The sequence below is a fragment of the Rhamphochromis longiceps genome, linkage group LG18, assembly GCF_057381845.1.
Source record: "Rhamphochromis longiceps isolate RC_006_pf linkage group LG18, R_longiceps_female_GT1.1, whole genome shotgun sequence".
Classification (NCBI taxonomy): Eukaryota; Metazoa; Chordata; class Actinopteri; order Cichliformes; family Cichlidae; genus Rhamphochromis; species Rhamphochromis longiceps.
In genome coordinates this window covers 23,093,101-23,105,632 of record NC_140574.1, presented here as the reverse complement: position 1 = coordinate 23,105,632, position 12,532 = coordinate 23,093,101, and the positions used below count along the sequence as shown (strand labels likewise).

General features: G+C 44.8%; 1 protein-coding gene across 1 annotated transcript in view; it reads left to right on the top strand.

Moving 5' to 3' along the window:
* The window catches only part of LOC146648285 (receptor-type tyrosine-protein phosphatase S-like), a 70,201-nt gene that overhangs the window by 42,077 nt on the left and 15,592 nt on the right, over positions 1-12,532 (top strand). Inside the window, exons 7-21 of the mRNA XM_085389215.1 lie at positions 656-670; positions 2,080-2,349; positions 2,750-3,129; positions 4,048-4,249; positions 5,113-5,249; positions 5,507-5,651; positions 7,699-8,016; positions 8,122-8,315; positions 8,458-8,484; positions 8,741-8,858; positions 9,052-9,702; positions 10,440-10,534; positions 11,488-11,741; positions 11,982-12,069; positions 12,279-12,497. Coding sequence (XP_085245341.1) covers positions 656-670; positions 2,080-2,349; positions 2,750-3,129; positions 4,048-4,249; positions 5,113-5,249; positions 5,507-5,651; positions 7,699-8,016; positions 8,122-8,315; positions 8,458-8,484; positions 8,741-8,858; positions 9,052-9,702; positions 10,440-10,534; positions 11,488-11,741; positions 11,982-12,069; positions 12,279-12,497 — 3,113 coding nt within the window. The remainder of the gene's footprint in view (positions 1-655; positions 671-2,079; positions 2,350-2,749; positions 3,130-4,047; positions 4,250-5,112; positions 5,250-5,506; positions 5,652-7,698; positions 8,017-8,121; positions 8,316-8,457; positions 8,485-8,740; positions 8,859-9,051; positions 9,703-10,439; positions 10,535-11,487; positions 11,742-11,981; positions 12,070-12,278; positions 12,498-12,532) is intronic.

The window sequence follows — 12,532 nt, the reverse complement described above, 5'->3', positions numbered from 1 at the left end:
ATGTATTCATTCAAGTATTTAATTTGACATTTTCTTTCATATAGCGTTAGATTTATTGCTGGATTTGCAAGTAATTGAGAAAAAAAAGACTAGACTCTTATTGTTTTGCTACTGTAGGGATATCTTCTTTTATTCGTAATCTTTTTTAAACTGTCTATTTTTAGGGCTTGTGTTGTTTATCGCACATATAAGCTTTCTAGTTTTGAGTTTAGTTTCAACAATGTTTCTGCTCTTTGTCTGCCTTCCCTTTCATTCTCTCCTTTCATCCAGAGATGTTTGTCCGTTACTCTTTTTGTCTCTTTCTGTTTCCTGTGTTTTTGACCCACGGGTATCCTCTTCTTCTCTGTTCTTTCAACATCCGTTCTCTTCAAGTCCTTTTCTCTCTGTCTCTCTCTCTTTCTCTCTCTCTCCCTCTTCTCTTACTTTTGAAGCACCTTCTTTCTGAATGGGCCTGACTCTGGTATACAGCCGTGTTTTAAAATAGATCCATGTGTTTTCTTCTTCCTCGCTCCTCTTTTCTTCCCCCTTTTCCCTCCTTCCCCACGAACCCTCTTCTAATCCTCTCTCCCCTGTCTTTTCCCCTCCTTTCCCACCCCCTCCTTTTTTCTCTTCTCCTTCTTCTCCTTCTGCATTCTGTCTTCACCCTGATGTGTAGGAGCGACAGACACATGTACATAAGTTTATTAACTTATAAACATGCACATACTACCTCACATATCTCTCTTTTTGCTCGCACTCGTTCTTTCCCGTTCTGCCTCGTTCTCTCATGCTGTCTTGGTGTTCTTTACTTAAATGTGTCCGATGATCACTTTGTAAATGCCACAACACCTTTTTAGAACCCTTGATCCACTCCTGTCCACATTTCCTATTCATTTGACTACACACTGTATCAGTTTTGAATCCTATGTATTGTACAGTATGTTGTTGTACAATGTGGCTGTCCTTTGCTACATTGCGTTTCATTGTCTGGAAGAGAAGCAGAGCTGCCTCTCTCTCTCTCTCTCTCTCTCTCCCTCCCTCTCGCTCTTTTTCTTTGTCTCTCTGTCTTTTTCTTTTCTGTCCTTCGATCTGTCCCTCCCGTGTCTCTGCTCTTATCTTGCTTCTCTCTGTCCCCCCTCTCAGTCCACAGTTCTTCGTTCTCTTCTTTGTGTTTCTCCACCATTTTATCCCTCTTGAGTCGCCCAGGCATGCAAGTGACCTATGAGTTCAGTCTCTCGATGCATCTCTCCCCTAATGTGTAGTCAACCGAGCTCTGACAGATGCAGTATTGGATATAACTTGCCACTTTGCTTGTTCTTCTCATGGGGACACAAATAGCAGGCAGGGCCTATTGATTGGCCCCCATGATGCATATACTCTCTAAAAGGAGCCCATCTGCCGCACAGGCACCTCAAGGCACGGCAATCTGAATGAAGAAAAGTTTTTTCCCTCATAAGTTACTGCTAAAGTTTAGCCTGCTTAGTCACTGCTTCAAGGTGGTGTTTTATTAATAATTCTGCATAAATCTGCTTCCTGCATAAATTGATAACCCGTAAAAAAAAAAAAAAAACCCGCTGTTGTCGTTTTTTGGGTTTTGGTTTTTTACGAAAGAGAAACTGACTATAGGTGTCATGTCCTGGATGAAATGATACTCAAGAGTTTGTCACTTTATTATTTTGAGAAGGCAGCTCACTCTGAGTGGTTGAGCTCAGCACAAGATTTGTGTCTTTTTGTTGGATTCATCAGTGCCATAAAGTAATTGGGACTAAACTTGAAATATCCCTATGTAATTTTCTGTAAAAACCCTGAAGTTCATTCTCCCCCTTCCTGTTACCTCTCCTCTCCTTCTCTCTCTCTTTCTTTTTTATCTTTCTCGCCCTCTCTCTCTCTTTCTCTCTCTCAATCTCTATCTCGCTCTCTGCCTCGCTCTTTTTCTTCTCATTCTCTCCCCCCTTTACTCCCTTGCCCCCTCCTCCTTCTTTCTCTCCACCTTTCTCCTTCTCACTCCCTTCCCCACTTTTCTCCTTCCCTTTCCTTAACCCCTCTCCCCCACCCCCGTCCCACTTCCTTTCTCCCCTCCCGACTCTCCTCCTTTCCCAGTGCGCCGCGTGCCCCCTCGTTTCTCCATCCTCCCTTCCAACCACGAGATCATGCCAGGAGGGAGCATCAACATCACCTGCGTGGCTGTGGGTTCACCCATGCCTTATGTCAAGTGGATGCTGGGTAACGAGGACCTGACTCCCGAGGATGAAATGCCGATTGGACGGAACGTGCTGGAGCTCAATAGTGTCCGCGAGTCTGCAAACTACACCTGTGTGGCAATGAGTAGCCTGGGTATCATTGAGGCCAGCGCTCAGGTCTTAGTGAAGAGTAAGGGCCCCGGCAACCTTTAGATGCCTAAGAATGTTTTTAATTTTAGCCTGAGAAAGTAGAAAAGTTCAGCTGTCTTCTCATATGTACTCAGCAGGGTTCTGGCATCCCTTGTAGGTGAAAGTGTAGCAATTTAAATAGTATAACGTAGCATCCTTAATTTATTAATCAGTGTATTTCAGGTTAAATGTTACTGTCACTGGACACTGCAAGTACCACTAAAGAAATGCAGTTTAGCAGGTTGAATCTAAATGTAATATATGTTAAACAAAGCAACATTTATACTGTAAAAGAATCAAGTATTTCCACTAAATATAAAATGTAATTTCAACACTGAGACCAAGAGAGTATTTTTCTTTTTTCAAACGTTTAAATCACCTGCTGCCACTCTAATCCCCAGCTTTACCAAAGCCTCCCGGCACGCCCATTGTCACCGAGACCACAGCCACCAGTGTGACCATCACATGGGACTCTGGCAACCCCGACCCCGTCTCCTACTACATCATTCAGTACCGAGCCAAAGGGCCCGACAGCAAGTATGAGACAGTGGACAGCATCACCACCACCCGCTACAGCATCGGGGGGCTCTACCCCAACACAGAGTACGAAATCAGAGTTTCAGCCTATAATACCATCGGCCAGGGGCCCCCGTCCGCTCGCGTGGAGGCTCGTACGGGAGAGCAAGCCCCCGCCAGCCCGCCGCGAAACGTCCAAGCTCACATTATCTCTGAGAACACTGTGATGGTCCGCTGGGAAGAACCGGAAGAGCCCAATGGACAGGTGAGATGAGGATTGGAACAGCCCTGTTTGATCTGTTATCAGTAGAGGAAAACACACATTTTTACATTTCCTTTTATCTGCTGGCATGCTTCTCCAGCTGTCAACCTGAAAAATGTTCTCAAAAGGGTGGTGAATGCCTGCACCGAGACCTCAGATACCCAGCAGAAAAAGTCCTTCATTTTTGTGCTTTGTGTTCTGTAACAGAGAGGACGGACCGATGGATGGATGGATGGATGGATGGATAGATAGATAGATAGATAGATAGATAGATAGATAGATAGATAGATAGATAGATAGATAGATAGATAGATAGATAGATGTCTCCCTGTGCTCTTCTCTCTAAAGAAGGAAAGGGTAATTGGACAGTCCTCTCTAAGTACAGAGCGCTCCCTCCAGAGGCCTGTTTCCTTTTTCAAGCCTACCAACCTGCACCGTAGGTCCATAAAAGTACAAGACTGAAACTGAGTGCATATGAGGATTATGGATATTAAAGAGTAATAACAGGAGAGCTATACTTTGTACTACCCATAAACTAATCCCACAGACGAGGAATATCGTGATCACATTTTAAATGCTACAATCTGATGGCATCCACAGTATTATTTATTTATTTTATTGAAGCTTTATCAGGACGAAATGTAAAACTGCACCTTATGACAGTGACCTCTAGGAAACAGTAATCTGTTGGACCATCTGGCCTGAAGTCAAACAATAATTCAGACACGATGACCTTGGCTGCCGTAAATTCTTGTTGTGTTAAAAGATGGCATTATGGATTACCCCGGTTGTAGGACAGTGGGATTAGGTGAAAGTCACGTAATGCATCCCAGTCCCCGATGACCTTAAAATCCAGTCCCAATCAAAACAAACTTGTCCGCACGATTCACTGGGTGGCTTTCCTTTTGCTATGTTTTGTAGGTGAAAGGCTATCGTGTGTACTACACCATGGATCCGTCCCGGCCTATAAACGAGTGGCAGATTCATAACGTCCAGGATAGTGTGCTCACTACCATTCAGAACCTGGTAACCTCAGAGACCTACACCATCCAGGTCCTCGCCTTCACCTCCGTTGGGGACGGACCCTTCTCAGACCCCGTCCACGTTAAAGTCTTGCGTGGAGGTTAGTGCGCGACCGTGCATCGACATAATCATCGGTAGACGTTCGTGAAAGAGAATAAATTTAGCCCGCATGCTAGTGCATTGATAACGGCTAAGTAGCCATTTGCATTTACTTATGTGTGGATGAGTAATGGTTATTTTTTCAGACGAGCATGTGCAGCAGAGCACAAATGAGTAAGTACTCGTGATTATGTGCAAGTATACAAACCGCTCAGGAGCTTATTCGAGGAGCTTATGTAAAGTTTGAGTAGCAAGCCACTGTGAAAGTTTGACCTGTCAGAACATATGACTTCTTCAAAGTGAATAAATTCTACCAGCCGGGACCGAAGTGTGGAGATTTATGTGAAGGAAACAGGGATTAACAGCGAGAAATATCCCTCATGCCCCGGTGCTGATTGTGTCACCGTGACAGCTCCTGAGAAGCTGCTAGGTTTATATGATGGGAGGTGAAAAGAGATGACAAAATAAAAAAAACTGCGACGGTATTGCTGGTTAAATTTCTGTGGCACTTTTACTTCTGCTCCACTTTTAGTCTCTAACAGTTTCTGACACATAAAGAAATGAAAGTATATGTAAGAATCTGATTTATGATTAGATGTTTAAGGGTTAGTACTTAAATGATTAGTAATTAGGTTGGGTTTAAGTACATTTTTTAAAACCTTTGTCTAAATTGAAGTCTTTCTAGCACAATTACCAATAATAATGATGAATACATTATCAAAAAAATATTCATTGCATTTGAATGACTCAATGAAACAGAGTTATACATATAATAAATAATCTTTATGAATAGTGCAAAGCCAAGTATTAGCACTGCTGTAAGCCAAGGTCTTATTTGAGTGTGTTTTGTCCTGTTCCCTGCAGTCCCTGGCCAGCCAAGCAAGTTTAAAGTGGGTAAAGTGACAGACACGAGCATAGAGCTGACCTGGGAGCCTGTCCACAACAAAGAGAAAATCGTCAACTATGAGCTCCTCTACAAACCTGTCAAGTTTGGCAGCTTGGTAAGACCTCTTAGTCTGTTTTTTTAATAAATCCACCTGCTGAGTGGATTTCTTATCAAGACAAAGGCTTGAAAGGGAGATAAAAGAAGATTTTTTAAAAGATTAACCCCAAAGTCCTGCACCCTTGTGTCTAGTGGTCGCACTCTCGGTCAACTTCTCTTCTCCAGCTCTTCTCTAATGTCTCTCTTTTTACTCTTCTCATCTCCCCCCCTCCCTCATCGTCGCACCTCTCTGCTCCCCTCTCTTCTCTCTCACAGGAGAAGCTGACCTTCGGGCCCAGGAATTCTTACACTGTGGAGGGTCTCAAAGCGAACACCGAGTACTCCTTCTCCCTGGCTGCCATCTCAAGCAAAGGCATCGGCGCTTTCACTAACGAACTGGTGCAGAGGACATCACAAGCCAGTACGTCTCGACTGAGCCGGATTCACACAGTGTTCCTGCACACACCAACGCATATCCCACAAATTCAAATTCTATTGTGTTTATTTATTTATTTATTTAATGTATTGTGCCGCGAATATCTTGGAAACATTTTGTCCTCCAAACGCTCTCACACACAGCTCGTAGCGGTACATTTCCCTCAGCTCCCGGCCTGGTAAAACCTGGAAGCCGTCTCTGCATCTCTCCATGTGTCTCGTTTATCAACCCATACGTCCAGCCCCACCCCCTCCTCCAACCCATCCATCTCTGTTTGACCGTGCCTTTCTTCCACCCCTCAGCCTCTCTCTTTCTCGCACAGCCAAAACATCATGACAGATGGAGATGGAGCACCGATTAATGTTTCACTCTTCCTTTCCTTTGCCCTCTTTTCACTCTTTCCACTCTATCAGTGTCTAATGTCTTTGAAAGGGTGCAACTGTCTGCCACTTATTGGCTAGCAGCCAGTGGTCAGGAGCATTAAAGGATGGCGGGTAGCCTGCTATGTTGACAGGTAAGTGCTGGCCAGTCTGTATTTTACCCACGCTGAGCTTAGATTCTCTCCCTTGTCTCCTTTTCTCTGATTTCTTTGGTTTTTTTTCTATTTTTGTGCAATCACTCTTAGCCAATAAGAGTTAAATGAGTTCCACCATTTTGTTCTGACACCAAGTTATTTCATATCTGCTCTCAAGAAAGGATAACAGAAAAATGGTACAAGGAAAAGAATTTATAAAGTCGATATGAAAAGCCCCGCAGTTCACCGCGCCGTTTTCCTTTAAGTGGTAAGTACTTGCAGTCACCCATCAGACTGCGTTTAGTGGGGTTCTCTTCTCTCTTTACCCCCAAACGGAAAGAGTAACCAAGGTTGTGTACCAGAGGATGTTGGGGGGGGGGTGATATTTGGAAAAAGGGAAGGTGCTAGATAAGCAGACTATTTCATGCAGCAGAATTCATTTCCCAGGGAGGTTATGTGCGCTTTCTTATCGCCAAGCTTTGGTGCACATCTAGATTGTCCCCCGAGGCCAACAGAACAGTGGCTGTATGGCTGAGTGGATAGATACTTGAACCTGTCAGCCATGACTATTACACTCCCACACACACACGCACAAGCCTGGACCTCGGACATGCCCGCCTTTGTTTGTGTGTGTGTGTGTCTTACTTAAATGACATTATATTGGTTGAGCTATATCTGTGATTCGTAAATCTGTGGTGTCTTTTCGTGATTTCTGTTTCTGCACTCATGTCTGTGACAGTAAATATCCAAGCCTCTGTCTGATTCAGTGTCTGCAATTCATCATTCTAGCTTGACTTTCAATTTCCTGTCTTAGCTCCTTTTTTCCCCTCCGGGATCTCAGATTTTGTTTTGTGGTTTGTTTGTTTTTTCTTTTGTTTTGTTTTTTTCTCCTTTACCTGCCTCCTAAATCCTTTCAGCACCGTATGAGATCTGGTTTAGTGGTTTGTTTGTTTGTTTTTTTATCTCCTGCTGCGATGTGTAAGACCTTTCTCTAGTCAGCCACAGTGAAAATCTCACACCACCCTACCGTCTTGAGGACTCGAGGATTAGCCGGCTGGTCATGTGAAATGTATACATGTGTCTGTGCTGTCGTGCAGCTAGCTGTGCATCCCCATTTTTTTGAAAGAGAACAGACAGTTATCTGTTTTTCATTCATAAATCTCGAGCCTTTTTTGGCACTACCTATAGCCAGGGGATAAGATATAATCATTGACTGCTGGATGCACATTCTCCTTGGGTATAATTAAGTTGTCCACTTAGGGTCGATACTCTTGTCTCTGGTTTATTTCATTAGGCTCTCAGGCTAACATTATGCTTTTACATTATGTGGTTGCTCCCCCTTTTTTTGCCCAATTCAGGTTTGTCCCAGTGTTATCTCTTTCAGTTCAGTTTACCTTAGTTTCTCATTGTTTCCTTTTTTATCCTTATCTCCTGTCCTTTTGCTTGTATTTTCCCTTCTCCCGGGTCGTCTCTCCTAAACTCTTTGCCAATTGCCCTGCTTGCCCTTTGTCCAATCAGAGCCCTCAGCCGCACCAGAGGGTGTGTCCTGCGAGAGTGCCAGCTCCACCTCGCTGAGAGTAAGTTGGGGGCCTCCTCCAATGGAGGGCCAGAATGGCGAGTTGGCAGGTTATGAGCTGAGATACCAGAAAGTTTCTGGGGCAGGAGGTGGAGGTCTGGGTCCGGAGGTGAAAGACCTTCCTATCCCGGCCCAGCAGGGGCAGACTGTGGTAGAGGGGCTGGAGAAATGGAGTTGGTACAACATCACTATTGCAGCCTCCACCGCAGAGGGGACTGGACCCAGCAGCCCTGCTGTGCTCTGCAGAACAGACGAGGACGGTGAGCGTGAGAGCCGCAGATCAGACCTAAACGTTATTGACTGCTAAGTTGATTATTTACTGGCTAGAACTTTGGTCACTTAATTAATTCCACACGTGTGCTCAGTTCCCGGCGCAGCCCCTCGTCAGGTGGATGTCCAGCCGCTGAACTCCTCGGCTCTCCGAGTCACGTGGCGCCCAGTGTTGCCACGGTTACGGCAAGGCCAGATCCGTGGCTACCAGGTGCATTTCAGCCAGGCAGAGAGCGGTGAATCACGCAACCTTCCCCGGATCAAAGACCTCTTATTGGACGAGTCTCAGGTGACAGCATAGCTAAATATATAAATGATTAAATGGTGTTCATTTGTTATATTCATCCTCCCTTTCTCCTCCGCTCCTTTGACTCACTCCTTCTCTCATCCGTCTCGGCTGCCTGTGGGGTGTGTCTCGTCTGTGGGATAAGATGGAGGAGGATGACGCGACTCAATATGTGAGTGCAGACTACCCGTCCTCTTCTCATTATAAATGAACCAATTATTAATGCATACAGCGCTATGCTGCTAATAGACCACAGATTTAATTATCAACTCTTATGTAAGTTTTCTTCTTTTCTTTTTTTTTTTGCTGATGCACAGTTCTTCCCCAAAAAAGGGGAATAAATCAATAAATAGTGTCTTTTTTTTTCTAAGATTGAAAGGAGTGAGTTTGCAGTATTTGATGGTGGTATTTTGTGTTTTCTCCCGCAGGAGCTGATTTTAGGAGATCTGAAAGCAGAGACTTTGTACTCTGTCTCTGTGGCAGCATACACCACCAAAGGGGATGGAGCACACAGCAAAGCCAAGCTGGTGCAGACCCCGGGGATTGGTAAGCATATGTCAAGTATACATTTCAGTGCCCCAGATTTAGTAGCATACTCAAGAATTGATCGTACAGTAAGCTGCGCCAGGAGATGGCAATAAATAAGCCGACAATCAATTCTAATTCTTCTGTATTTGCGTGATATATGTTTATCTCTATTCATTTTCTTTTTTTCTGCTGCCTACGCTGTTGTCTGCAGTGCCTGGTCCCCCCTCCCTTTGGGTGCGTCTGGGATCGAGCCCGTCAGTTGTGGTGCGGTGGGCTCCTCCGCTGGAATGCTCTGATAGCCGGGGGGCCCCGGTGGAAATCCAGGGCTACCGCCTACAGTTTGGCCTGAAGAATAGCTCTTTAGACACCACGGTGGATTTCACAAATCGTGTGAGAAACTTCACTGCGAGAGACCTCTCCCCAGGCTCCTCCTACATCTTTGTGCTCGCCGCAAAGAGCCGAGCAGGCTATGGAGATGTAGTCCAGCAGGAAATAACAGTCCCTATTTTTCCTCCCGTGGGATACCCCAAAATATCTGACTTTGTTAATGTCACTTGCTGCTCCCTGCAGTTGTCCTGGCTGCCCCCAACCCCAGAGGAGAGCAACGGTGTGATTACAGAGTACACTCTAGCCTACAAAGAGGCTGCACACACCCAACCCTCTGCTGACCCTGGCCCCTCCGCTTTTCCAACCCCCTTTGCTCGTCCACGGCTGATAGCGCTACCAGCAAGTGAGTCGAGCTACACCATCCTGGGCCTCAATCACAGCAAAGCTTACGAGGTGCAGCTCAGAGCCCACAACAAGGCAGGGCCGGGCCCCTTCAGCCCACTACTGGTGCACCTCACCCTGTCCTTGGAAACAGGTAGGGCTGGCCTCCGGCCTCAGGAACACCTTTCTAAGCGCTGGTTCAACTTCACATCTCCCCTTACTGTGGATTTCACTCCAAAAACACTAAACTTAATGAAGTCTGGGCCAGTTCTTACAGGTCTGCCTCTCACCAGTGCACCTCAGAGAGGATGAGAACTGCAAAGTGCGGGACACAACTACTCTCCCCAATCTCCTCCACTCACTCACTTATACCTTCATCACCTACCCTTCACCACCAATGGAAGCAGGCTGAATGTTAATGGATGTTTGCTTCAAGAGCACTGCTTATCACAAACCCTCAGGTAAAAGTCAATACAGGGCTCGGATATACAGTATCTAATAGCGAAGGTAAGTGTTCGGTCTGATTTGAAGCGAAAACCGGCGTCTGGCGCTGTATCTGCAGGTAAGCTTTTTTTATCTGATAGACCTTCACTACCACCTTTTCCAAAGGCTTTGCTGAAGTCTGAGTCTAACAAACACAACCTTACACTCTAACAACGTGGCATGTCACATTTCTGCAGCCAGTCTGTCTCTTACTTGTACTTATTACTCTTGCCATCCACTTTCCTCATCACCTGCCTATCCTCCTAACCATCATGTCTTTCCCCCTCCTCATCAACTGACCGGGCTGTTCTCCATTTTTACAGGTCGAGAAAAGCAGAGGACGCCGCGATTTTAATAAAACGCTTCATCACGAGTGACTTTCTGCCTGTTTGTTTCTTCACTTCCCAGATGTGCCGAGGAATTTTTCGGTCAATCTGGCCACTGAGACCAGCGTTCTTCTTACCTGGGAGTTTCCAGAGACTAGCAACCCCTATCGCTTTACTGTATGTTGAATGGCACGTGCAGTGCCTCATTGTGTTACGTAAAACTCTAATGTTTTAACATCTGTGGGATCCTTAAGATTATAATACTCAGCTTTATTTGGGTCAAGTTTTTGGAAATTATAGAGTGCATTTTAAATAGCAAGAGTTAATTACAGATCAGCACATTGTAGGACAAACAACATCTCAGACATGCAGAAAAAATGTATGACAGGAAAGAGGATAGAAACTATTTAAATAAAGCGTGAAATACTGAGTAACACAGATCTAATAAAAATGTATAAAATTAATATATAAAAAGAACACAAATAAAAAGCAAAACAGGCAATATTTTTTTAAATCCAAGATTGATCAAATAAAAAATGTGAAATTTAAAAACACTTATGAGCTGCTGACTCATTTTTAAAATATTTTTAGCATGCATGACCCCGACACAATAATACACCCACAGATCTACCCACAGGCATTCATGTGGAATTTCTCTGGACTATGAGAAGTTCAATTAAACTGAGCATTTACTGAATATAGCAAAATCCATCTACCAGCACTTTAAAGTGCACTTATTATCTCATTTATTGAATCCAGAAAAGAGGTTTACTGGGATTATATCCCTTGCTAATAACTGACTAGGTTTACTAACTCCTAGTTTACACTGGTCCTGGCTAAGAATAGTTTAGCACACATTCCTCCAATAAAACGTCAGAAAGGGCATCTGGTATAAAAAAAAATAAAAAAAACCTCAATCTGCCGAAGTGAATGTGCAGAGCCCCCCGCTGTGATGACCCCTTGGGAGCAGCTGAACGGAATTTTAGTTCAAACTCTCAAACAAACCCATCAAAAAACTTTATTCAGGGAATTTTACAAATGTTCCTTAATTTAGTTCTATAGCATTAAATGACTATTTAAACAGCACACAACATAAAGATTAGCTTCACCAACTCTTTCCCACCCTTCAGGTTGAATATAACCGTCAGAAAATGGAGGTGGACGCTCGCTTGAGAAAGGCAGTCATCCCAAACCTTCAGCCTAACACGAGCTACGACTTTAAAATCACTGCTCCTGAGGGGAACCCTGGAGGCCTTCGCCATCGCATCTCTGCTAAGACATCCCCAACGATCACCATCCGCCGCCCTGAGATCGACCGCACTCGTGACTCCGAGACCACCGTGACGCTTATCTTGCCATCACTGGAGAATCGCAGTCCCATCAAGTAAGGCTGAAAGACTGAGCCTTAGATGCTCTTACAGGCCTTGAAAACGTTGTCATGTCATATAGGGGTGACAGTCATCTGACTTGCTGTGTTCAAGTCTGGTGATTACAGTCACGGTAACAGTATGGGGCACTGATGATAACAGTACATGACTGTTCTAAAGTGAAAATAGTTACAGACAGTTTGCTATTGTGCAACTGCAGCTGTTGTTATGTTGTTTGTCCTCTTGCACTCCTACAGGAATATTTATGTTGTTGTGGTTCCGCTGCGAAGGCCCCGCGGCGTCATCAGACACCTCAAGAGTCCAGACGAAATGGACCTAGAGGAGGTGAGAACCACAACAATAACAGCACCCACTGATGTCTGAGCCTGCGAGGAGGAAAAGACCTATAAACACACACAATCCTGTCTCTGAGAACTCCTGGCAACGCTTACCCTTTATAATTCAATATCAGTCTTTAAACATTAGTCACAGTTATTGGAGCGGCTTATTTTGCTTGTCTGTGTCTTTTCTCTCTTTCTCTTTCTTTCTTTTAGCTGTTAAAAGACATCAGTCAAAGGCAGAAGGATACTCGACAGCAGAAGCAGGTGGACTTGCGCCGGGCTTACATCACAGCCCGTTTCACACCTGCCATCCTGCCGGCTTTCTTCACCCTGGGGGACCAACTGGACTATGGCGGCTTTGAGAACCGAGCTCTAGAGCCAGGGCAGGAGTACGTCTTCTTCATTCTGGCTGAGCTGAACTCCACATCCGGGGTATGAAAGACACTACTTTACATGTCTTTTCCCTG